Here is a 26,094-nt window from a genome sequence, read left to right as displayed (position 1 = left end):
AAAGTTGATGCCTTAAATATCCAAGCTGATTGTACTTAAAAATTTAAGTCATTTCAACTTAAATTACATTAAACCGACTTGAAAAAATTGTTGAATCTTGTACAACTGAAATACAAAAGTTGAAAATTGCTTAAATTATATTGATGAGTTAAAGCAATGTAAAAACATATGTTGTCATAACTTATTGATAATATTTTTTTTTTTACAACATGAGTTGATTTACCTGTAGGTTACCTGTTTAATGTGGTGACGTTTAATATACCGACAACCTCTGTAGTTCCGTTTAGTCACTTGTTAGCAAACCAGCTTTTTCAAGACAAACAAAAGCTTAAAAAAAAAAAAAAAAAAAAAACTGTTGTACTTTATATCATAGAATAAATCTTGAAAATATCTTGAGCTTGTATAACCATAGTCCTTATTTCAGGTAGGCTATTTAACCAAAAACCTATTTTAAAAACCCATTGACTTCAGGACAATGGAACTGCAAGTGCTAAAATGCTAATTCGTTTTTGGGTTTCGGCCTACAAAAATACGTCATCCCTGTTGGCAATAGGTTTGCTTGAGCATCCCAGCAGAAGGCTTTATTGGCATAGGATTAAATTAGTCATATATATTTGCATATATATTATAAGGGGATTGATTAGTATATTTAACATAAACAACGCTCATCTAACAAATACCCAGCTAAAGCCAAGCATGCATTACATTTCCTCATAGGGAAGTTACCTCTAAGTTCTGTCCTGTAGACTCCTCTTTACTCCCTGATGGGTAGCCGGCTCATTACGAGCTTTGTCATCTCAACTGTTATGACTTTGACAGCTCCTAATGAAATCTTTCCTCACAAATGTTACCTGCGTTTAAGTCCTGTCACTCTCCCTCTCTAATGAGCAGCACCTCACAATCTGAGGCCGCAGTGACATTTTGGTCCCCCCTGCTCTCAGCGGGGGCTCTCGGAGAAAATCATCCCCCGCTCATGGCCTGGATATTGAAATTTCCGTCAGTAGTTTCAGCTCATTGTGACCAAGTGGCAACTCTTCACAGAACGGCAGCCATGTCGAAGGGAACAAATGTTCACGAGGGCTTCTTGTGCAGGAATGTCATACGCCCACCATGTATTTCATTGTCTCGGAGGGGGAGGCATCATTCATAATGCGGTGTTATTGAAGGTTGGAATTATATTTTGACAACGGATTGAACTTTGATGCTGCTTTTCCTTGTCTTTTGGCTGAATTAGAAAACGGAGTGAAAGAAACAGGGAAAAATGGGGGGGAAGTGTAAAGACTGTCAACATGCTGCTGTCGTGTTGAACAGTGTTGCTGTGCGGCTGGGGTGGATGCTTCTTTGACACGGTCGCCACATGGGAAGTCGACGCATGCATGCCTGACAGTGCCTGCTAGAAACACAACTCAATCCCTCGCAGAGAAACCCGCTTCGCTTCTGCTAACGCAATAATATAAGCCGTCAGTGTAGGTGGATGGGTGGATAAAGAAACACATCATTGCATTTAGCAGATTCACTTTGTTTGTTCACTTTCGTTGTTATTTGTACTTTCCACGAATAGACTACAAAATAAGGTTCTATAATTTATCCAAAATAAATTCTTGAAGTTTTTTTTTTTTTTTTTTTACAAATTGTCAGTGAAGTGAGGTGCTTTGATGTCAGAAAGCAATGATTGTCAGCCTCAGGAAGAACAAATTATTACACGATTTTCTGTTTGTTTTGTACAAGATTGGAGCAACCTTGTTACTAAAATTTGGGCCAGTAAAATTCTGATTTGCATGCATTTTAGGTTTCTGTCAATATACATTACATAACAATATTGAAATTAAAATTGAATAATTAAATTTTTTATAATAGGCTATGTATAAATTTACATTCATGCATATATATATATATATATATATATATAAAGAACAAACAAAGCAAATCTGCTTATATGTATATATATATATATATATATATATATATATATATATACTTATACATATTACAAATCAGCAATAAGGCTCAACACAAGGCCAGTGTGTGTTGAGAACAAGGCAGGGTGAGACCGAGTCAAGAGCAAGACCAGACCAGTTGTACTCCCCTTATTCATTTAAAATATCCACTATTACTGCCTGAGAAATGTCTTTTATTTAATCAATAAAAACAATTAGAAATAAAACACTAAATAGAGCTGTTACCAATCAAACGAAAACACTAAAAACAAAATTTGTCTTTGCATTGCAGATGTGGCACAGAAGTTGTATCTGAATTGTTACAATAACAACTGGATAAATAATGATGAATAAAATCAATATGTTTGCAATCGCACTCATATTTGTGAAAACGGCTCTCTTTGTTTTGTGATAGACTATTGCTTAATTATGTTATAATATTTTTTTTTTAAATAAACAAGAGATCATACAAGGTCTATTTTAAAAAATATATCTCAAATTTTGTGGGCATATATATTCATTTTGGTGACATCCCCCATATATTTCTGACCTGACACAACCGTAACAAAATAAATCACATTAGAAATTAGTTATTGATTGCATTTAAAGCAGGAAGCTTTACATCCAATCACATGAATGATGTTAACAAATAAATCAGACAGTGCACTGGCAATTTAGTAATGTCCCCGCAGTTGTGGTCTTAACTAGACCGGGTAAACCCAGCCTGATCTGCCAGCGATTTGATTTCGCCCTGCAGCTCAGGCTGGAAACCTTTACATTTATCTCTGCTGCTTCCTTTACAAATTTGCGGGAACCAATCACAAACTGGCTTATCCACCTGGCGCGCTATTGGCGGGTTTAATCCAATCCAATTATAGAGCCCAATTCCTTTTAACTTCTCGACGATGCTCAATGGCTTCTTTTTAGCATACAAATCGCTTGAGTGGGTGTAAATACCACTAACTTTCATGTATTTTTTATTTATTTTTTTCATAACTTCTGCAAAAATCGCTTGATTCCATTGCTGCTTCTGCAGATCGCTGATCAACACGTTTGGTTACACATTTCCTGCCTGGAGTTTTCGCGTCGCTCTGCAAAGTACGTCAGCCGGATCGTTGGTCTGATTGGTTGAAGGACTATCCAATTGCGTACAGATAGTGATGTAGTACTCGAGTCCGGTCTTGAGACCGGTTTCTGCTTTCTCGGACTCGACTCGGACTTGTTCCTTCAAAGACTCGGTCTTGACTCAGACTCGACCCTTCAAAGACTCGGTCTTGACTCGGACTCGGCATAGGCGGTCTCGTCCCCAACTATGATTAAAAAAGTCAGGGTGGGCTTGACGTGTTGATGACAGAGCAGCACTGTTGAAGCAGTTTAGAAAAATAGGCAGAAGATGATGCATGTGGTAGGGATTTTTTTAATGATAGTAAAAGCATAGTCCATATTAAGACGTTAAGACTGCTCCTCTAAACAATTGATAATCTAGCTTAGTCTGTAGACCTAACTGTTGAATATTAACTGGGGTGATATTAAATCATGAATATGAAAACTGACATGTTTTTATGGTCTTGGTCTCGACTCCTAAAGACTCGGTCTCGACTCGGACTTGCTTCCTCGAAGACTCGGTCTTGACTCGGACTCGACTGAATTTGAAAACCAACGGACTCGGTCTTGACTCGGACTCGACCCTTCAAAGACTCGGTCTTGACTCGGACTCGGCATAGGCGGTCTCGTCCCCATCACTACGTACAGAGTCATTTGAACTATGCCCGTTGATCACGCCTCTTGTGCAGTAAAAAATACATAGCAGACTCCTAGCAGTCTGGTGATAGCCAGACTAGGTCTTGACCGGTCTTGAGACAAAATTCAGAGACTGAGACAAGGCTGAGTACAAATGCGGGACCAAGACCATCAAAAAATGAGGTCTCGAGACCGGTCTCGAGTACTACAACACTATAGTTTTGTTTAAGTTAATAAATCCGGTCCTATGAGGACCACTGCCCTGCAGAGTTTAGTTCCAACCCTAATCAAACACACCTGAACAAGCTAACAAGTCTTCAGTGTGAAGACTGAACAAGCTGAAAAAGTCTTCAGTGTTACTAGAAAATTGGAGATAGATGACTTTGATCAGGGTCTGAACTAAACTATGCAGGACAGGGCCGGATGTGAGAAACCCTGTTCTAAAATAACAATAAAATATATTTATATATATATTTATATACAGACCCTTTCCAAAAAATTAGAATATCATGGAAAAGTTTATTTATTTCCATAATTCCATTCAAAACGTTAAACTTCCATAGATTATAGATTAAGGGACCACAACTTAAACGATTTCAATTATTTAGTTGTTTATTTGTTCATAATTTGGGCTTCCAGCTCATAAAACCCACGAAAACAGGATTTCAAAAAAATTGAATATTACATGAAATCACACAGTACATTCTGTCATTGAACCAGGTTTTGGTTCTTTTGGCAGTGTGGGCAGGTGCAAATCCTGGGCAGCATCTCCATAAAGCTTGTCTGCTGAAGGAAGCATGAAGTGCTCTGAAAATGTCCTGGTAGACGGCTGCGTTGAGTGGACAGCACAGTGGACCAACACCAGCCGATGACATGGCTCCCCAAACCAACACCGACTGTGGAAACTTCACACTGGACTTCAAGCATCTTGGATTGTGTGCCTCTCCATTCTTCCTCCAGACTCTGGGACCTTGGTTTCCAAATGAGATGCACAATTTGCTCTCATCAGAAAAGAGGACTTTGGTCCACTGTGCTTTATTAAATCCAGAGTCAACGCAGCCGTCTACCAGGACATTTTCAGAGCACTTCATGCTTCCTTCATTTTCCAGCAGGATTTGCACCTGCCCACACTGCCAAAAGAACCAAAACCTGGTTCAATGACCATGGTATCACTGTGTAATTACTGTGTGATTTCATGTAATATTCTAATTTTTTGAAATCCTGTTTTCGTGGGTTTTATGAGCTGGAAGCCCAAATTATGTACAAATAAACAACTAAATACTTGAAATCGTTTAAGTTGTGGGCCCTGAATCTTTAATGTTTAAAGTTTAATGTTTTGAATGGAATTATGGAAATAAATAAACTTTTCCATGATATTCAAATTTTTTGGAAAGGGTCTGTATATATATATATATATGTATGAATATATATTCAAACTAAAACTATAAACATAAACAAAAAATATAAAACAAATGACCAAACACAACAACTAAAAACTTTAAATAAAAATGTAATTAAAAACAGAAAAAAAGAAAGAAAAAAATTCGAATTTATAAGTATAATAATATCATTATGTTTTTGATAGATAGATAGATAGATAGATAGATAGATAGACCTTCTGACCAACTGGTCTTTCTCTCTCTCTCTCTCTCTCTCTCTCTCTCTCTCTTTCTCTCTCAAGTATATGGGAGCGGCTGCTAAAGCTTTTAGCTACATGATGCATGTTTTCAAGCCTGGGGCTTGTTTTGCCGGGATTTGTGAGAATCCTTGTACAGGGATCGGGGAAAGCACTCGTATCACTTTGTGCCCTGGTATACATCCCCAAGTGTGGCTAGAGGATGTTTTCCTTTGAGAGAGTCCTCAGCCTGCTCTTCTGTCTGTGCTGTAGGAAAACAGATGAGAAACAAAGAGAATCTAGATCCAAGCTTGTGTGTTTCATGACATCAATAGCAAGAACCTTCAAAAACTTTGAAAGAACAACTCATGGAAGAACAGCAAAACAGGGCAGCTTGTCTCGTGTAACAATCACCAGTGAGAGTGCCCGGGATTACCATCAGAGGGCACTCCAACCCGGACAATCACCACACATCCACAGACTCCATTCCCCATAATCCTTTGCCCAGACTATCATCCATTATCACATTAACCTGTGTCTCATTATCTTGTTTACTCACCCTATATAAGCCTGGTTCTTTCTGTCATTCCCTGCAAAGTCTTGTTTAGTGTCTCTACTGCATTTCTGAGCGTGTTTGTATCCTGTTTCTCCCGTGTCCTGGTTCTCTTGATTCTCTGCCTTTTCCCTCGGATTTATCTCTTTGCCTCAGCCCTGGTCTGTTATTGTATGACCCTTGCCTGTTATCTGGATTACATCTTTGGATTACCCTGTTCAATAAATACTGCATTTGGATCCTCAACCTTTGCGTCTCAGAGCAGTACGTGACATCTAGCATATGTTTGTTTACCCTAGTTTTTTTTTTTTTTTTGTGGACCGTTTCAGTGGAGATATTTTCATTTCACACAGACTTGAGTGAATCTCACAAAAGTATACATCATACTATTTTCTTTAAAATATGCACTCATTAATCATTATCAAAAACATTAAACGTGCATTAAGAAAGTAGTCAATTTAGACTCTTTGAAGAAAATTAAGCCTTATATTTTGCATGACAAACATATGTCCCTGTTTTCATTAATGTAAACAAAATGTAATCCTTAAATAATATAATTGAAACATATTGTAACATTATATATTATTGTAACATAAATAATGTAACGTTATGTAAAATATATGTAATATATTACATAAATAATATATATATATATATATATATATATATATATATAAGTATTTATTCATTATGTTTTATCTAAATAAATAATTGCATTGAGAATCTAATCACAATTTAAAAAAAATAAATTACAAAGACAATTTTTTTTAAATAACATTTCAGGGAATTTATTGAGAATTTGGTGCAGAAATGTGTTTAATAGTCATAAACATCCTTAAATCAGGCTTTAATTCATGTAAAAATGCAAACAGCCTGTATCTTCTTTTTTCCTTTTGATTTTATAGTGATGTTTTTGTGAGATTTCCTCTACTTAAACGTAAAAAAAAAAAAAAAAAAAAAAGTATATTCTTTCTGTATTTTCTATTATTTATTCAGAAAAAAAAAAAGAAGAAAAAAAACCTTGTCTTTCCCAGGCCCTTCGGTGAGTAAACTACCCGGGCTCATCGAGTTAAATGTGTTCCCAGCAAAGCATTCATACATCATACTAAGATCTCAACTGAGTGTGTGATTATACTCATCAGTGCTTATTGCGTTCTGCCATGCAGGGCACAGTCAAGGCTCATGATACTAATACACTTTTAAGCCATCCTCTTCAGTAACATTTACACTGGAATCGACATTGAGACGGTCTCGTCAGATACAAGTGACTCCATATGGCTCTAAATGCACGCAGATGTCAATGGGCTCAATCTCAACTCAGTCCACCTCCAATCATCGATTACTCAGTCAGCATCCCGGAGTCCCGGCGGTCGGGTGTATCCTACCGGAGCACTGCATTAAAGAGTGGCCGGGCATGAAGTAGCAGTTTATCAGTCAGAGGTGAATAGCAATCGATGCGGGCGTAAGGACGGATATGGAAATGCTTTTGTAGGCAGAGCTCGCGAGTCAGTGGCAGTTGAACGATGATAAATCAATCTAGCGTGTTATGACAGGGAAAGAGCGCATGATTGTGGAGTCTGTTTGTGTGCGTCGCTTCCTAGTGGACACACGATCGGTTTGCAGTAGCTGTGGTCACACAGTGGATTTGCAGCGAACCCTGATGCCTTTGATCAGCAGACTGGAACCTGGTGGAAAGAGAAAGAAAAAAGAGAAAGAAAGAGACTGAGGTGAACCCAGCTGTAGAGGTCACACCGACGGTTCCAGCAGGGGCCGTAACCCCTCTCAGGGATGAAGTGACAAGCTGGTGAAGGGAATAAATGCCTCAAAACATTTCCAGGCTTCTAGAGAACAGAGACACAGTGTGGTTTAAGTAAAAGCTCGGCTCATAATGGATCGATTTGATGATATATAAATACAGACCTCCTGTTATTACAGAACGAGAAGGGCTTTTACATGGGGAGTTGATTGCGTTTTTAAAAAACGAGAATCCATTTTGCAGAAAACTTAGCTTTTAAACCTTCATTCAAACATAAATGCAGATACGGGGAACGGCGCTTTATTGGTATTCCTCTAACATTCCGCTAACTTGAAGTATTAAACTTTGGAAATTAATTTGGCCCAAAACACTTAACGTGCAGATTCAATTTTTATGAAGAACTAAAGCCCAAAGCCTTTTTAAGGGAACTTTTGTTCCCTTAAGACTACTAATATTTCCTTCAAGAAATGTAAATGTAGTAAATGAAAGGCATTTTATAGTTGATGTTATTCTGTGGAGTCTTATTTTGACAGCTTTTAGCTGTCTGATGGAAACATTAGGTTCACTAAGTAGCTTTTTTATTAGTGTGACATGCGAGGTCGAATGACCTGATTCATCGCACTAAATATGTATATTTGTGTTTAGCCACCGTTTTTGTATGCAAATACAGTTTTCTTTCCCCCCAAAGAAAATCTGAGTGAAGAGCCCAACATATTAATAATGCTTTTTATTCAAAACAGAAGCTGTCATTTTCAACTAATTTCTGAATTTACAAAGGTCGTAGCCAAGACCAGAAAACATACTGAGCGCACTGTCCTCTCCTTCCCTTAAAATTAATTTGACCCAAATATAACGTACAAATTCCACTTTATGAATAACTAAAGCCCAAAACCTTTGCTTACAACTGTTTTTGCTCCCTTTTTGTTTTGTTTGTTTGTTTTTGGAATAGTTCACCGACAAATGAAACTTCTGTCATCATTTACTCACCCTCAAGTTGTTTCAAACCTGCATGAGTTTCTTTCGTCTACTGAAAACTAAAGAAGATATTTTGAAGAATGTCAGTAACCAAACAGTTGATGGGCCATATTAACTTCCATAGTATTTTTTCCCCCACACTATAGAAGTCAATGGGGTCCATCAGCTGTTACTGGTTACCCATATTCTTAAAAATATCTTCTTTTGTTTTCAACAGAAGGTTGATGCGGGTTTGGAACAACTTGAGGGTGAGTAAGTGAAGACAAAATGTTCATTTTTCGCCGAGCGATCCCTTTAAGAGTACTAGTATTTCCTTTAGGAAATGTACATCCAGTAAATGAAAGGCATTTTATTGTCGATATTCTTCTGTGGAGTCTCATTTTGACAGCTTTTGCCCATCTGATGTAAACACTAAGTTTCCATAGTAGGATTTTGAGATTTAGAGAAAGTCAGTCTTCGCCAAACATGTTTTGTTCTGATGGCAAGATTAACTCTAAGCCAGGCCTTGGTCAAGCCTGATCTCTGCCTTTGCCTGTCTGCTTGCTCTATTCACCCCTGGTCCTCATGTCAGCTAGAGTCTGGGCGGCGCTCGAATTCTCCACCCTATATAATGAAGACTGCTCTCAAAGCAATTATCTACTGATACAAATCATTCTCTGTAATAAGCTGCAGAACTGTGAAGCTGCAAGACAGGGATATTGAGGTCATTTTCATTATAGTTGGTGTTATTGTGTGAGCTTATTTGTGCAAGTTGTGTTGTCAGACAAGGATTTAGTCTAGTTTCTTTTTTCTTTGCAGGGCTGCTTATGGTGATAAAAATCACTTAAAATGACTTCATAGTCATCAATGATGCTTTTCCTAACTAACTTTTACTAACCTAAAAGTGTATTTTTATATTTAATTCTAAGAAATGTATGCGTCTGGGTCAACTTCAGTGAAAGTAATTATAATACATTACAATATGCATTCAAATTAACCTTAATTTAAATGTTATTGTTGTTATCATTACTGAATCTACTTCTGAAGGTTACATTTATTGCATATTGTAACATGGACACATGGGGTTGTGGAATCTGTCATTAAATAGCCATTAAAACAAGTTAGTGAAACAGCAAACATAAGTATACAAACTTTTTTGTTTTGTCCAACAAATATTCCACTTAATCATATTTTAGAAAAATATTAAATACAATGAAAACTTGCCCCAAACTGATATTTATCTTCGATTTTCACTGAATTTGCCGCAATGTTTTGTTTGAATGCAAAAAAATTCACTAATCACTTATGATGGTATCGAATGCATTATTTAATCTAATCAAATGTTTCACCTTGTCTCACCACCTTCTCCATTCTTTTTTTAATTTAATTTTTTTATGTAACACAGGACATCAAATGATCCGATTTGTTGGACTGAACATTTACCTCTTGTGTTTCGCTACAGTTTTTGTATGCAAATTCACAGTGTTTATTTTTTTTTCCAGAGACAATCTGAGTGGAAGAGTCCCAAATAATAACACAGCTTTTTATTCAAAACAGCAGCTGTCTTTTTCAACCAATATCTGGAGTTACAAAGGTCGTAGCCCAGACCAGAAAACATAGTGATTCACCAAAATAAAATGGACGCAATGCAGCGCACGGCCCTCTCTCTTCCCCTGTGTGGTCCATTAGAATGTGTGGGTCATGAGTTTTGGCCCCAGCTGTCTGATTAAATGGACAGATTGACTTTTGGCTGAGAGAGCTGCTTCATCCCCCAATCCTCCTGCCTCTCTCTCTCTCTCACACACACACACACACCATACACACCCCTGCATGAGCAACTGAAACCTTTGGCTCGGTGCTGGCTTATTTTAAATGCGCTTCCTGCATGCACAAGTCCATCCGTGTTTGTTGTACGTCTGTGCGTGTGAGTGTTTCCTGCATTGTCTGAAACAATATTACTGAAAATAATAAGCCAGAAAACCATATTTATCTTCACCGGCCTCTGACTTGCGTTGTTATTTTTGCGTTGTTTATTTCTGCTGTGCTTCTCTGTGTTATTTTGCTGATAAAAAAGCAAACAGTGAGCATGTAGATATCTAACCCCTTCATGGATATGATGCTCTTTAATTAATTCATTAATTATTTTTGTCTTATGGTAGTTGCAAACCTGGTACAGTAATTTCACAATTAGATATTTCCTTTAAGAATCAATTAAGTGTGTAAAATACCAAGTTATGATCTGTATAATGACCCGCAGATCACATCTGGTGTAAAATAACAACGCAGTGCATCGGCTGTTGAATGTGTTTGGAAAATTCTGTGTATTATTTCCATGCAAAAACTAGGGAAACATGTTTGAACATTTTTGATTGTCAAAAACCAGAGTTGTTAACCCTGTTGAAAACAACACTTGCCCCCTTGATAAGTAGGCAAGATATATTTTTAAACTTGAAATAAATATCTCATTTTGAGTTGTTACATAAATAAGTAAGGCCCAAAGCTTCTTTTCTATCTTACACCTTTGTAGTTCTACAAATGTTTATTTCATTTCAGGTTTAGCTTATATCTTCCCTTCTGAATTTTTTTTGGTTAAATACGGTATCGTTTTTAAAACCAAGGATTTCAGTACGAGTTCTTTGTGTCTTTGAAGCACTTTTTGAAGGCTTGTTTGCTCTTGTATTTTCTCTCTGCTCCATCTTTTCCATTCTTGATCCTAGGTCCTCTTTCAAAGAAACAGAATGATGATTTAGCTGATAATGACGGTGCTGAGGATGAAGGTATTTTTTTGATGCCAAACTGATATGCATGACAAGGAACCCTCCGGTTTTTTCTTCTTTGTTTTTCTTAAATTTCTTGTCCTTTTTTGAGAGTGGAGATTTTTTTCTTGCTCGTTTTTTGCTGGATGTGTTTTGTCGTTTTTGCTTGATGTGACCTGTCTCCCGTCATTCCAGATACACATAATTGTAAATAACCCTTCATAGGCTCTTGCTTGAATATTTTTTATTATCATTTCCTTTTAATTTTATATGTTGCATCTCACCTAAACAAACCAGAAACAAGCAAACAAAAAAAACTAATTATCCTAATATTAATTCTTAGCACTTTTTTGCATGATTTTTCAATCCTTCTGCCTTTAAAAAAAGATATTCTGAGGTAACCCCCTGGTTTAAAAAAAAATAAAAAAAATCCCAGATTGGTAATCTTCCGAAATTTAACCGGAAGCCCCCTTCAAAAATTTCCTACGCAACATTGTATGTTCCTGGAATCCGAAACGCCATGTCTGCATTTCCATCAGACTGTGCATCAATAGTCATTACTGTCCAGCCGTTGAGACGACTTTTAATTGTCCGATGTTTAGTGGACGTGCAAAAATCTATACAGATGCACAACAAATTAACACATCGATTAAATGCCTGGGCTGCAGACTGTAAAAGAGGTACAAAATCTAATGATAATAATCCCTGAGTGACTGTATGTGATAAAAGCATTTCCTTTCGTGTTCTTGTCAGAACTGAAGCGCAGTGAAGACTGTCTCCTGTATAATCAAATGAAATAAGAACCAATTAGAGCAGGCTAAAACCAGGAAAGAGCCTGCTCGCTTTGATCTGCACATCAAAAGATTACAGCAACACAAATATACAGTGAGAATCCCGCAGAGTATCTCACATGAACTCTCTTGAAAACCGACCGAATAATCCTCTTAAGCATGCCCGACGATATACTGGGGAAACACTCATCGCCGACATCAGACTCGGACTTGGTGTCTTCAGAGGCCTGGTTTGAATTTCTCTCTGGACACTCACAGCCACCCATCTTCTTATTGGAGAATGCCGAACATCAAGCTACAATGGAAAAGTCCTCTTAAAACCAAGAGCTTCCCAAAAACTGCAACAACTGTGAATCTATTAGGACGTCTCCAGTGATCGACAGTTCCTTTGATGGTAACAACAGTGTGTGCACGTGGAAAGCTCCCAATTCTTCTTTGCGAGGATATACTCAAACTCGTAATGTGGCAAGCTTCCAGCCTTAACCTTTTTTGCTGTACGTACAGTTAGGCTACATCAATCTGTTTTGAAGCCTTATCTTGTTAGTTACTCAATATAGTTAGCTACTACTAAAAGTATGAATGAATGCACTATTGAACTTGAATGGATAATTGAGCAGATCTACTCTAAACAAAACAAACTATAATTTACAGTATATAAAACAGTCATGAACCACAGCTAAACTCGCTAACTTAATATTTAGCTATATAAGACCTAAATCAATAAATCGCTTTTGAATGCTACATATGTGACAGAACAGTTTAGAAGAATATATTTGATTGTTACCACGGGCCATTCAACAATACAACGTGACGTTAATGATTTAGCATTTTGCTATGCTAATTGTTTTTGTTGTGTTTTAGCTTGCGCTAGCTTGTTTACTAAAATACATCATGCTAACATGAAACATGTAACTGTGGCTTCGCTAGTAAGTAAAATGTTAGTGGCGTCGCTAGTTTCAATAATTTACTTGTTAACAGAATTCAAACATTCACTAAAAGGACTTTAAACAGAGAAACACAAACCCAGTGTGTCAGAACACTCCAAGGTTATTGTAAACTGACAAAGTCTGCTTTCATCACAGTTCTTAGCTCTTTGCAAATCAGGTGACGGTTAAAGCAAACTGAATCTGAAGATCTCCGAATCAGACAGTAGTTAAACAAGCAAAATCTTTACTCTTGACAGCCTACTTAAAAACAGCTTGATTTAAATTACCACAGTTGTATCATGCTTCACTTGAAAATGCCTCAGTAGTGCTTTTCAATCGAATGTACGAGTGAATTCATGATAAAATGTACCCAAACGAGCGTACATATAAGTAAATACGTTTATTTAAATTCCTGAGGCCTATCTGCGCATGCTTTTTGCTAAGTGGAAAGGGGCCGCCGTTTGGCTCTCAGACAGCTGTAGCTGATAGGGCTGAGAGGAGACACAGAGCGCACATTAATTATGTAGACATAACGCTACCTTATTACTGCACACTGCTTATACCAGCTACCGTGGCATCGGCGACAGTTCTCGCCAACCAGCTCCTCTGATTTTATTTCATAGATCCAGTAATTGGCTTGATCACATCAGTGGCCCACTCACAGATATTAATATCCATTCTAATTAGTTTACATTTTTGTTTTTGATATAAAAGCTGCATACGGGTCGTATCCCAGGATCATCAATCATATAACAACTTCAAATGCCAAGGGATTCTCCAGATATGACTATTTGCTAGAGATTTACTAAAGCAAACTATCACCAAAATCAATAGCCACTTTTGACAAATTCATTAATCTGGTGCTTTAGTATGCAGCGTACAACGTTTATTGACTTCGGTAAGCAATCGGTAGCAAAAGGCCCAAGAGACAATGGTCTTAGATTGTGCCAGATCGAAAATCCGAAGAAATAGGATTTACAAAATGAAAAGTCTTACACAGCTAACCTTAAATTTGAAGTAACCAGCTTTTAGTTTCACAAAAATTGGCATTCCAAACTCCCTTTTCTGTGGAACACATAATTACATAATTTGAACAATTTTGTCCATTAAATGGAGGTCATTGCGGTCCAAAACAACATTGGACCCCATTGACTTTCATTGTATGAACGAAACAAAAAAAAAGTATTCAAAAATACATAGCTTTGTGTTTGCAAGTCAACATTTCAACAGTGACAGAAAACTCTGTTCATGTTATCGTTTAGGAGTGACGTTTTAGAGAAAGGCCACGGTACACTGCACTTATTGTTGACATTTGACGTATGACATTATAAAAGACTGAGGAAAATACAAAAGAACTGGTGTGTGCATACACGCATGAACTCTGGCCTGTGGATGAAGAGTATTTCAGTCTGAATGAAGACTGGGATCAATGGAGTATTCATTTCTCTGAGGAATCACTTCCTGTCTTTCCCTCCTGCTGGACACTGAGAGACTCACTGGGCTAGTTTACATTCTTCCGTGGCTCATGGGTCATTCAGTTCATTATCAAACAGATTATAAGATATTAAAACCTAGTTAATGCTTAATTTAAATACAATCTTAAGGGCAACTGAATCTTGAGATTAATTTTTTTAATTTTTAATTTTTTTAATGAACACAGCTTAACAAAGCACTCAATTCATTCACAAAGTCACAACACTGGCAGGAAGAGAAAAGACGTTAACAGGAAGTGGTGAGACAAGATATGATGAGAAAAGAGAAGAGACATTATATGGCCTGATAATGAAGAACCATTGAGTCCAAATCTGACATCTGAGGATAACAGAAGATATGCTACAGTAAGGAACCCAGCGAGACAAGATGAGACGAGACAAGACAAGACAAGACAAAAACTGTTGTGAGCAAATCTCACTTTTAGCATTTTCAAAAGAACAAAAGGTGTGAGGTGAGACGAAATGAGAGAAGATGAGACATTACATCTCTGATTAAAAGGAGGAGAAATGGGAAGGGAAGCTGAGAGAAGGGGAGACGATGAGATGGGACGAGAAAAGAAAAGAGATGAGAAAGACATTAGGTCACCTGAATAAGAAGAACACTGTTCTTTGAGCATTTGGCAAGAAGAGACAAGACGGGCAGGAATGGGCATAGCAAGATGAGACAATATAAGACATTACATTGCCTAAAAAAAGAAAGATTTTGTGCAAATCCTACTTTTCAAGAGGTGAAAAAGTGGGATGGGACAGGAAAGGAAGGGATGAGAAACACTTTGGAAAGAGAAGAACAAAATAGATTGGACAGGATGAGGTGAGAGGACATGAGAGACGACGAGATGAGACAAGAAATGACTTTGCCTGATGATGAAGAAGAATGACTGGGGACAGGTGAGAGAAAATGAGATTGGAGGAGTTGAGACCAGACGAGACAACAAAGAGACATAAAGACACACGTGTGTTTTGTTTTGAGCATTTCGCAAGAGGAAAAAAAGAAGAAACGGAAGGGGTGAGATGAGAAGAGAAGGCAATGAGAATCACCTGATACAGATAAAAACATCTCACTTTGAGCATTTTACAAGAGGAAACGAGAAATGCCAAGAATGAGTTAACTGAGACAAGAAGAGAAATGAGAAATTGCGTTGACTGATAAAAAAGAACTATTGTGTGCACATTTGGCAAGAGATGGTCTTGTTTAGGGGCCTTAAGAAAATTGTTTTGGAAAATGATTGCTTTTTTCATTTGCTTTTTTTCACTTGTTACGAGACCTCCCGGAAGCAGGTCCCTGCCTGCCCAATAAAATAACCGAGATTTATGTGAAGGCTTTGCAACCATGATGAAATGGCACTCTCCCTCAAGCAAGACGAAAGTTATCATCTGCATCGCATTTGTGTTTTGAAAATACCTCCCTCTCGGACAGAGACCATTTGCCAAAAGTGGATTACTTTGCCTAAGCCATGTATGGAAATTTAAAAAGCGTGCAATTTCCATTGCTAAAGGAAAAATGGGATCTGAGATGATGAGGTGAAGCGCAGGCGGATCCTATTCAGAGAGCGCGGACAAGGTCCCCTTACTTTAAGTTTGCCCACCTTCTTTCTTAGTTATGTTTGAATCTTTAGTTAATTCAAAGGATTACTTCAGAAATTAAAATGCCCATTTTAATTTCCACGTTTTATTGCTGGCAGGCCCTTCAAGAAAAACAAAACAAAAAAAGGCAATCATATAAAATTAAAAAGTGATGTGCATTTTTCGATCACCAGGAACATGACATTCATATTGCCTAGGAAATTTCTAAAATCAAGTCTAAAAAATAAAGCCAATTTGAGCAAAATGGGAGCCCTCAGCTCTGAATGCATTTCCAGCTGTCTACAGTAATTTGTCATTTAATTGTTTCTATCCTCCTTTTTCCAGACATTCGTGAAAGTGGGAGCCCCAAACCGGTGATGGTTTTCATTCACGGAGGATCATACATGGAAGGAACGGGAAATATGTTCGATGGAAGCATCTTGGCCAGTTACGGCAACGTCATCGTCATAACCGTAAACTATCGGCTTGGTGTGCTTGGTAAGCCATTCAATTTTTGCTTAACTTTACCCATCATGCTTCAAGGTTTCCTGGTCGGTGCCCCATACGATATCCTCGGAATGGCTTGTTCTAGCTTTGTTTCTCTCCACAGAGGTACAATTTTCCTCCAGTGAAAGATGATTTAGTTGCTTGTGAATAGCCTCAAGCTCATAAGCATAAAACGGGTGAAGTGGCAATGCTTTCCACAGCGGCACGCATGCATGAAAACTTATTATAGAAAAGTTTGCTGTAGTTGTACATGATTTAAGGTGATAGTAAATACTGGAACTATCAAAACTTTATGACCTTCCAGTTTCAATTGCAATACAACAACTCTAGCCTGTGTGCGTCTCTCTCTGTCTCTTTCCCCATTGCTATGCCTCTCCCTCTGTCAGTTATCATTTTTCAATGCAACAGATTTGTGGAGAGAGATAAAATTGTGTATTTTTTTTACTTAATGATTGAGATTGCCTCGAGCAAATGGTGCTGGATTCATTAATAAGCTTTGGAGAGTTTTTTCAAAATGAGGTGCTTTCCATATTCCAGTTGTCTAGATATGAAGCATCGGTTATTAAGGAAAGTTAAGTGTTATTTTAGTTACGTACAAATGCAGTTTAGCACAGAAATATTCTGATGAAGTATATTTTGCTGCTGCTGCTGCTTTTTTCAGATTGCTTCATCAGTATTTGTCTGCGAGGTTCTTATGCAAATGTATCATTGTGTTCATGACAGATCCGTCAGTGTTTTCATTACATACAAATTCCTCAGTGATTGACAGTTATTATTTCAGATTAAAATGATGGAAATCATAGATGAACCCATATGATTCACTGTGCTTAACATCTTATGCAGAAATGCATCTGTCTCCAGAGTTAATGCACAATGACTAGAACAAATCCACAAAAACCTTTGTTGCTTTTGCAAACATTCTTTTCTAATCTTTGATGGTAGCAATTCACTTCTATAAAGACATGACACTGATCATCTTAACACCCATCTGTGCTTTTAAGGGTCATTTGACTGCAACTTAGCAACAGTTTTCAGTCTGATCAACATCCTAAATATGAAAATAGTGCATGTTCAATCCTCCGGTTATTGGAGGAAAATGTGTCAATTGTGATGCTGGGTCAGTTTGATCTTCAGTGGTAATAGCACGTTATGCAATGGATGTCTGTCAAAGTGATGACTTGTCAATTGAATAAGAGTCATAGGTCACTACAACTCATGTACTTATTAATTTGTGGGGCGTTTGTTCAAATAGACTTGTTAAAGACACATTAGCAGCTGCTGCCAGTCTTACAAAGGGTTTTTATTGCCAGTTTAATTAAGTTGTTCACATCTGCACAGTATAAAGGCCCGTTCACACCAAGGACGATAATGATAAAGATATAGTTCTAAAAATCATTCTCAATATTAAATAATAGCAGAGTTCACACCACAGCTACAGTATATCGATAATGGCAGTGGTGTAGTCTAGTTTTTTGTAGTGAGTATACTGTAATTCACCCCCCCCCCCACCCCCACCCCACACACACACACACACACACACACACACACACACACACACACCCCGCCTCATACTCGCCCGTCCCAGAGCGTCACCCCATAAGCACCACCACACTCACTAATGCATACAGTATGCATCGACATGTAATTGAGAGCATTATGAAATACTAAGTGTTATCAACATGTCAATTTATTATAAGAAACACAACTCAGCCAGTTAAGAGCTACATTTAGCCTTAGATGTTACATGAATATGGTCCCTGAACCACAGGTTTTATCAGCTGACAATAAAAAAATAAAAACATTATACAAATACAAATTTGCTTTTAGAAATGGTGTTTTTGAAAAAAAAATGGTGTTATTGTTTTGGCAAGTTTACTGTTGAAAAACTTTGTGATATTCCCTTAAAATAACGTTTTAATAGATTGTATTATTAGTATTATTATTTAAAAATACATTTTATGTGCAATTTCTTTCTAATTTCTTTGAGTTGGACCGAACTTTTATTTTGGTGGGTTGTACACATTTGAGTTTCTGTGTGTTTTAATAACCTATTATTATTATTATTATTATTATTATTAGGCCTACTTGAAGTATACTCTACTGTGCAATAGTAAAATATTTCTGTTATAACTTCTTCACGTTATACCGAACTTTTATTTTGACAGGTTGTCGTAAAGACATTGCAGTTTCTGTGTGTATATGAAACGAATGAATGACGATAGTTTTATTATATGAAATGGTGAAATTCTCGTGAAGTGACTTTCATGAAGTGCACATATGTAGCCTACGTCATGTCTCAATTCACCACGAGCGTGAGTCACGCGTGCTTCAGTATGTATGTGTGTGTTTGTGTGTGGAGCACACATTGAGCGCTCATTCATTCCCAGAGACGCGTAGAACTATTGCAGTCTCTTTTAACTTTAATATTCACAGACACTAGTCCATATCGAGATTTGATTCATTGTACAGCCCTACTTTTGATTTATTCATTCAAAAATAGCTAAATTCTGTGACTGGATTCCGCGATTCTATCCGTGTCGCTTCGCAAACACAGACGAGGTGAATTTATGAATGAAAGTGTGAAAGTTCTGACACAAAACGAAGTTGCGTATCCTCACGCTTTTTTTAAGTGGGTATACGGAAATCCTTGGCCTTTTCTAGTGGGTATACGGCGTATACCTGCGTATCACGTAGACTACACCACTGGATAATGGCACAGAGAAACGATATCGTTGGAATCACTTTCAGGATGATTTTATCCAGCTGATGAACGATAAAAACATTGACAGCCAATCAGAATCCATCCTAATGAGCTTGAGTATTTAAAGCGGCAGACAAGCACGCACTTAGAAACAGAGCTAATAGAGTTATCTTTATAGTTATCTTTGTAGTTATCGTTCTTGGTGTGAACGGGCCTTAAGTCACCATTTTGACCAGTATTAGGGTGCTGGCAGATGCTCATATGCTGGTGGCATGAGGCATCTGTTAGTGTGAGTCGTTAGTCTATGCGTCATAAAAATATTCAAGAATGAATGCATGGATTCTGAAATTAGCATCAGTTATTTGCATCAGAATCTTCACAGCATATCTCTCCGTTGGTAAATGAGGCTCAGAGTTATCTTTCTCCCTTAATGATTCAGTTCGCAGCCATCTTCCCTCAGTCGCCCTTAGCTTTTTTTTTAACAAATCCACTGCTGATTATTGGCTATTTTTTTTCCTAGCTAAGGCGCACAGATCCATTAGGGGGTTTAAGCATGTGCCCGCATGCCACAACCCTTAATTTATTGTTGCTATGTTTTTCTCATGGTTGTCTGGGGTTCGGCTAAGCTCCGGAGCGGCCTCTGGGAAAGGTGCTGTAATGGTGAGAGGGCCTAATGGATTATAGAACTGCACACAGTCTGAGTGTCATTATCAGAACTGTTGTAGATTTATGGAGCGAGTCGCTCTCGTCATGCCCCCCTGAATAAAACCGCTCTGCGACAGCTAATCAGCTGGCATAAGGGCCTGTTTCACCGAGTGCCACCATCATATTTTTTATTTATTTTTTTGGTAGTGCTGGTGTCCCAATCCTCTTTAGCAACTATCCTTAACCTTAAAAAGCGCCATACCTATTAGGAAAATATTACTGTTTCCAGAGTGAATGTGCAGTTACATTAGCAAAATGTAGGCGATATTTAAAGTGAAATATGAATTTTTGCTGAGCAATGATAAGTTCAATTCAATTCAATTAAATATTCTGTATAATGCTTGTTTCATAGTAACAATTTAGGAAGTATTCTGTAACTAGCCAAAGATGAGTGTATCAAATAAAATGTCCTTATGGCAGCAATGTAACATTCATGTATTCAGTTAAAGGAATAGTTCACTTCAAAATTCTGTCATCATTTACTCACCCTTAAGTTGTTTCAAACATATATACATTTCTTTCTTCTGCTGAACACAAAAGAAGATATTTTGAAGAATGTTGGTAACCAGACAGTTGATTGACCCCATTGACTTCCATAGTAGGAAAAAAATATACTATGGAAGTCAATGGGGTCCATCAACTGTTAGGTTACCGACTTTCAAATTATCTTCTTTTGCGTTTAGCAGAAGAAACTAATTCCTACAGGTTTGAATAAATGATGACAGAATTTTCATTTTGAAGTGAATTAATCCTTTAAGCAGACACAACAGAGATGTTAGGCAGCAATTGCAATTTGCGTATATAATGATTTCAATATAAGGATAATTTTACAATATAAGGATAATATTTGACAGTTTTTTTATGTTGATCCAAAGTTGGTGTCATCTAAAGTCTTCATACGTTCATACGTGACCTTTTGCAACCCTTTTGCGAAATCTAGTAAATAAGATCAGATTTTCACAGAAACCTGCTAAAAAACTACTTAAATGGGTCCAAGTGGCTAGTTGGTCTTCCAGTGCCTAAAACCCTTCTAAAGCCAGCTATGGTCAGATAAAACCACCAAACTAGCTTAGGCTGGTTTATGGTATTATTTTTTATCAGGGAAATTACCCCTAAACTTTTTTTATTGGGAACAAAAAGATAATATTAAGACCACATAATGTCATAATTTTTGAAGGAGCGTCGCTCTCTGCTCGCGAATGACTCACTGAGTTACAGTAAAACTGTTAACCAGATCTAAATTGATTTGAGTCATCAGCACTCGTTAGTCAGTAAGTATGTGTGTGGTTGGTTGGTTGGCTGCTGCGCTGGTGTAAAGCAGATGCAGTCGCCGGCGGAGGTGTGTGTGCTCACGTGCCGGTTAGTTTGGTTGTTTACTTCTTTGTCAAGACTTCACCGCATTGCTCACCCTGTAATAATTGGTTTGCTGTTTTGCATCATGCTTATTAATTTTCTTCTCCCTTGAAACAAATACCCATGATGTTTCAGTTTCATTAGTCTTTTGCTTTCTCCAACCTCCACCTCTCTTGCTTTCTCTCCACGTTTTTTTGCCTTCAGCATCTTCTATCACCTACTCTCTCTCTCTCTCTCTCTCTCTCTCTCTCTCTCTCTCTCTCTCTCTCTCTCTCTCTCTCTCTCGTCCCCCTCAGTCATATGCTTGCTTAAGTGTAAGCCCGCCACAGGGTCTTTAAGGAAGCATGTATGATGTCTGACCCTATTCAGGAAGCAGTGTGTCTGGGGAGATGCTTCATTGGAGGGTGTTTATTAATCTTAACAAGCATTTAACAGCTCTGCAGGATCGTCCCTCGTCCATTATTTTGCCTCTCCAATGCTTGCTGCTAGTACTGGCTGTTGTTGAATCGGGTGGTCAGATCTTTTATTTTTATAATTTTTTTTATATATTTTTCTTCTTCCTCCTCTTTTTTGTAAAATAATTTGTAAAGCTTAGACTTATGATGCTTTCATACTAGCACTTTTTGTGCGCAAAAGTGGGATTTGATTGATGTCAGAGTTCGGTTCGTTTGGATGATGTGAACGCTGTTTTCCAAACTCGGGTGGGTGCCATCTACTGTGCCTGAATTCATGTGAACTCCGGTACGGTTCACTACTGATATGAACACAATCGTACTAAATCGCGGAAGAGATACGCTTTTAGTGACGTATGATTTCAAAAACTGTGTTTTTGAGTGTTCATACTCACTTTCCTGATAAGCGTGACTGATGCACTTCAAGCAGAGAGAATGTATATCTTGTTTCTGCTGGATTCCCGCATTATTGGAAATATTCTCAGTACATTTGCAGCAGATAGATGCAAGTGGCAATATGTGCTGATGCTTTGAATAGAAATCCAAAGGTTTAAAAAACAAAATATAAAAGTGAGGTGAGCAACTCAATGCAGGGCCTAAAGCTAACTTTTTGTCACACCTGCCAATGGCCGGTGACTTCAGAAAATGTTTGAAACAGGCAGTAATGACACCAAATTTTTAGATAACAGTGTAAATTCACAATTCTGTATTCCAATTTCAATATCGCAGTTAAAAGTACTGGCCTAACTAATATAAATTCAAAATATTATTAAAGACGAGTAAAAAAAAAAAGAAGAAAAAAAAGAACAAATAATCAAATTACAAGCAATAGCACAAATAAATACATCAAAACAAAGATACAAATGAAATAAACAGTGCTTATCAGGTTTTTCTGGTAGGTCTAACAGTAATTATCAATAAGTAATCAAATGTAAAATAACACTGCATGTAGTCTTCACTGTACGTATTAGATGTGTTTTGTTTTTTTTGTCAAGAGCAGTAAGAGAAGTTTTTCACATGTCACATTTGTTCATGTTCTCACAACATTGCATTGTTAGGATTCATAAAAATGTTACCAGCTAACTGTGGATTGACACCGTGTCATATACTGGCATTTGGTGCTAGGTGAGTGTTAATTTTAGGCTCTGACGCTATGCATTTGGCCACCTTCTCCTGTGTCATCGTTTCCAAGCAACAAGGGTAAACAGCTGCTGCTTTGAGGATGCAAGTGTACCGTGGTTCGGACCCAAATAATATAATGTGAACACAATCCAGAGGGGGAAGGGGGAGGGGGGAGCAATCAAACATGGGTTCGGACCAGGCAATCGAACCAAGTGTGAAAGCTACCTTACATAGACAGTGTATGATATGTGTTTGTTGTAATTTGTCGTGCTTTAGTCTCATTGGTCGTGACGGGTGGATGCATTGGTAGAGGGCAAAAAGGCAAGCGGCAGAGTACAGAGGACATCTGCCATCAGAGAGGCTTTGCCCTGTGAGCGCCGCTAACCGAAAGGATTAGTTCAGCCTGCAAGAGTGCAGCAGATGTCCATGTGGGCCCACTCACTCACGGCTCCTCCTCCTCTTCTCCAAAGTCTCTCTCTCACTTCCTTTTGCTGTCTCTCTTTCTTGTATCCTGATTTTGGCCTGGTTCCACTGACATGTGGATTGCCCCAGGCTAGACTCAATGTAGATATTAATAACTAGTCAAATTTGGTGTGCTGTTGAATCTACAATGGAATTGCATAAGAATGGAATCTTCATGATTTCATGCATTCCTGGACTTAAAGCATTTCCTCTCTGTGGAGTATCATAATCCCTAGGGATCTCGGGAAGATACAAGGCTGGATTTACACTAGAACTTTTAGTGTAGATGAGAGTCCATTGACATCAGACTTATGTTTGTTTCTGAATGATGTGCACCAGCAAACCATACACTGAGTTAAAGCAATGAGTTAAAGCAATGTAAAAACATATGATGTCATAACTTATTGATCATATAATTGTACTTTGAATGTCAAAGGTTCAGATTCGTTGCACCATTCAGAAAGATTCAAATTGCTCAATTTAAATTGAGGTAGCGAAGAGAATGCAGAATGTTGACTTTACAAAGCCTTGTTTGAAAGTTTTGAAATAAGTTATAAAAGTTTTATAGTTTGGAGGTTCATGAATTAAGAATATCAATATTTTATAAGAATTTTCTTTGCTGATTAAAAGTATTAATTTCTTTAAAAAAAAAAAGTAACTTAAAACTTAAAACAGCCCAAACTTTTGACCGGTAGCGTTTAGGACCCAAAGTAGAATGCAAAATGGAATTGTACTGTAAGGTGGAGCGGACAGGAATTAAGCTCTGGACCACACAATAAAATCAAGAGTAGCTTGGGAAGGGAGTTTCATTTTTGAGGGTGAAATAACTACCTGTTGCCTTGGTGTTTTATTTACTGGATCAGGGAGAGAAATTGAACTCAAACCGAGTTGCATTTGAAGCTCCAGTAATTTACGACCCAGAGCTAGCTAGAGTCGTCTCTAGCGTCTGGGACTTGTTGTCAGGATGACCACCCTCACTCCCAGCTACACTGCAGGGTCTATTAGGCAAGAGGGTACCAGCAGATGGATGCGTCCATGTGCCTCCATCCATCTCTGCCATGGAGCCAGAGATTAGCCGGGTCCGCTCGTGGGCTTTTCGGCAGGGAACAACTGCCACTGCGGATGATCAAGGTGCTCGCCGGGATTCACGCAGCGCTGTAGCTTCTGCCGGGGGAAAACAGATGGACATGTTTAACACCTTAGAAATGAACTACGCTGCAGGACCAAAGCCAGGGAACCCTCTGAGCCATGATGGATTGCGTGTAAAACTCTGAGGGTGGAACAGATCTTTGGTTTGGTGCTTAGGTTTTTACCTCCCTATGCATTACATTCAATTACAATCCCCATGGAGATTCCCTAGAAATGCTTTCCCCTTCCACCTACTGTAACTGGTTTGGCACATTTATGTTTATGGGATAGTTCATCCAACGGGATTGTTCACCTTCTTACTTCTGTGGAACACAAAAGAAGATATTTTGAGAAATGTCTGTGTACTGTGGAAATCAATGGTATCCAATTAGGGCTATTAATGGTCAAATAATCACAGTTATTTTGCTCAAAAACTATAATTGCGGTTATCAACTGTTTTCATTTGAGAAATTTAGAATTAGTTAAAATTAGAATCATTGCATTTTCAGGTAAGCACACATTAAGAAAACATCAACTCCTACGCAAGTTTTATTTGACCTTTTTTCTCTTAATTATTCACTGCTAAAACTGGTTAATTACAATATTACAATAATTCAAAGTTATGTTCATGTTTTTCTTTTAAAACAACTAAAATAATGTGTATTCTTGCACAGAGGATGCAAAAGTGCATTTATTCCACAACAATGTAATCAAGATTCATGTTTGGATAAATTGCAAATATGTCAGGCAGTTATGCTTAAATAAATGAGAGAAGCAGAAATCATGATCACAATTAAAATACAATTAAACGTGCAGCTCTGGGTCCAATGCCCATTTGTTTTAAGCCTATTGACTTTCATTAGATAAAAACTTGAAAGATTCAAAATATCTTCTGTGTTCCACATAAGAAATAAAGCCATACCGACTTGAAACAACATGAGTAAATGATGATAGAATGTTAATTTTTGGGTGAACTATCCCTCTATCAGTGGTATTCTTTTGGGTGGTGTAAACCAAATGTTCCCGTAGGTCCTGTTGCCTTGCAGGCAATGTTTCTTGCCAATGTGGCTCTCCATATTGATTTACCAGTCTTTTAACTCAAATACTCAGTTTAGAGGTCAGAACAGGGCACACTTTTGGAAAAGAATGTTTTTTTTGCTGATTTTCTGTCAGCAATTTCAGCCGGACTTTTATCAGTAAGGGCAAGACAGGACAAGGCACGTTTGTAGGGAGCAGTCGGGGTCGTGACTATCTTGGGGTTTTGATATTCTCTGTCCTATGTTCTCTGGAAGTAAGAGATAAGTGAAATAAGCCTTTTCTACTTAAAAAGGTCTGCACATAGATCTAGGGCCCGTGTGTACAGTCACTTGTACGCCTAACATCTCATGTTGAGATTGTAAATAGGACTTTAGATGATCCCTCTGCGATTTTGAAATACCTTGAGGTTTGATGCTCTTTCCATCTTGTCTGTTTATGGATCTTGTGTGGACTGAAACATGCTCGATTACCAGGATTAAGATCACCACATACTAACACATACACATAGAACCTTGAAGTAATTCATTCTGGTCCTTGTAACT

At 37.8% G+C, this 26,094-nt stretch overlaps 1 protein-coding gene across 4 annotated transcripts in view; it reads left to right on the top strand.

Annotated features, from left to right (window-relative positions):
- nlgn1 (neuroligin 1) overlaps window positions 1–26,094 on the top strand; it is a 231,402-nt gene that overhangs the window by 80,035 nt on the left and 125,273 nt on the right. For 3 of the 4 annotated variants that reach the window (XM_082156231.1, XM_082156230.1, XM_082156233.1), the window contains 2 exons: window positions 11,273–11,332; window positions 16,430–16,582. In XM_082156231.1, the coding sequence (XP_082012357.1) occupies window positions 11,273–11,332; window positions 16,430–16,582 (213 nt within the window). The remainder of the gene's footprint in view (window positions 1–11,272; window positions 11,333–16,429; window positions 16,583–26,094) is intronic. The other variant, XM_082156232.1, reaches the window with a different exon arrangement.

Source organism: Leuciscus leuciscus (genome assembly GCF_965113295.1).
Source record: "Leuciscus leuciscus genome assembly, chromosome: 23".
NCBI lineage: Eukaryota > Metazoa > Chordata > Actinopteri > Cypriniformes > Leuciscidae > Leuciscus > Leuciscus leuciscus.
The sequence above is the reverse complement of the archived record's forward strand: the minus strand, read 5'-3'. Positions and strand labels throughout refer to the sequence as shown.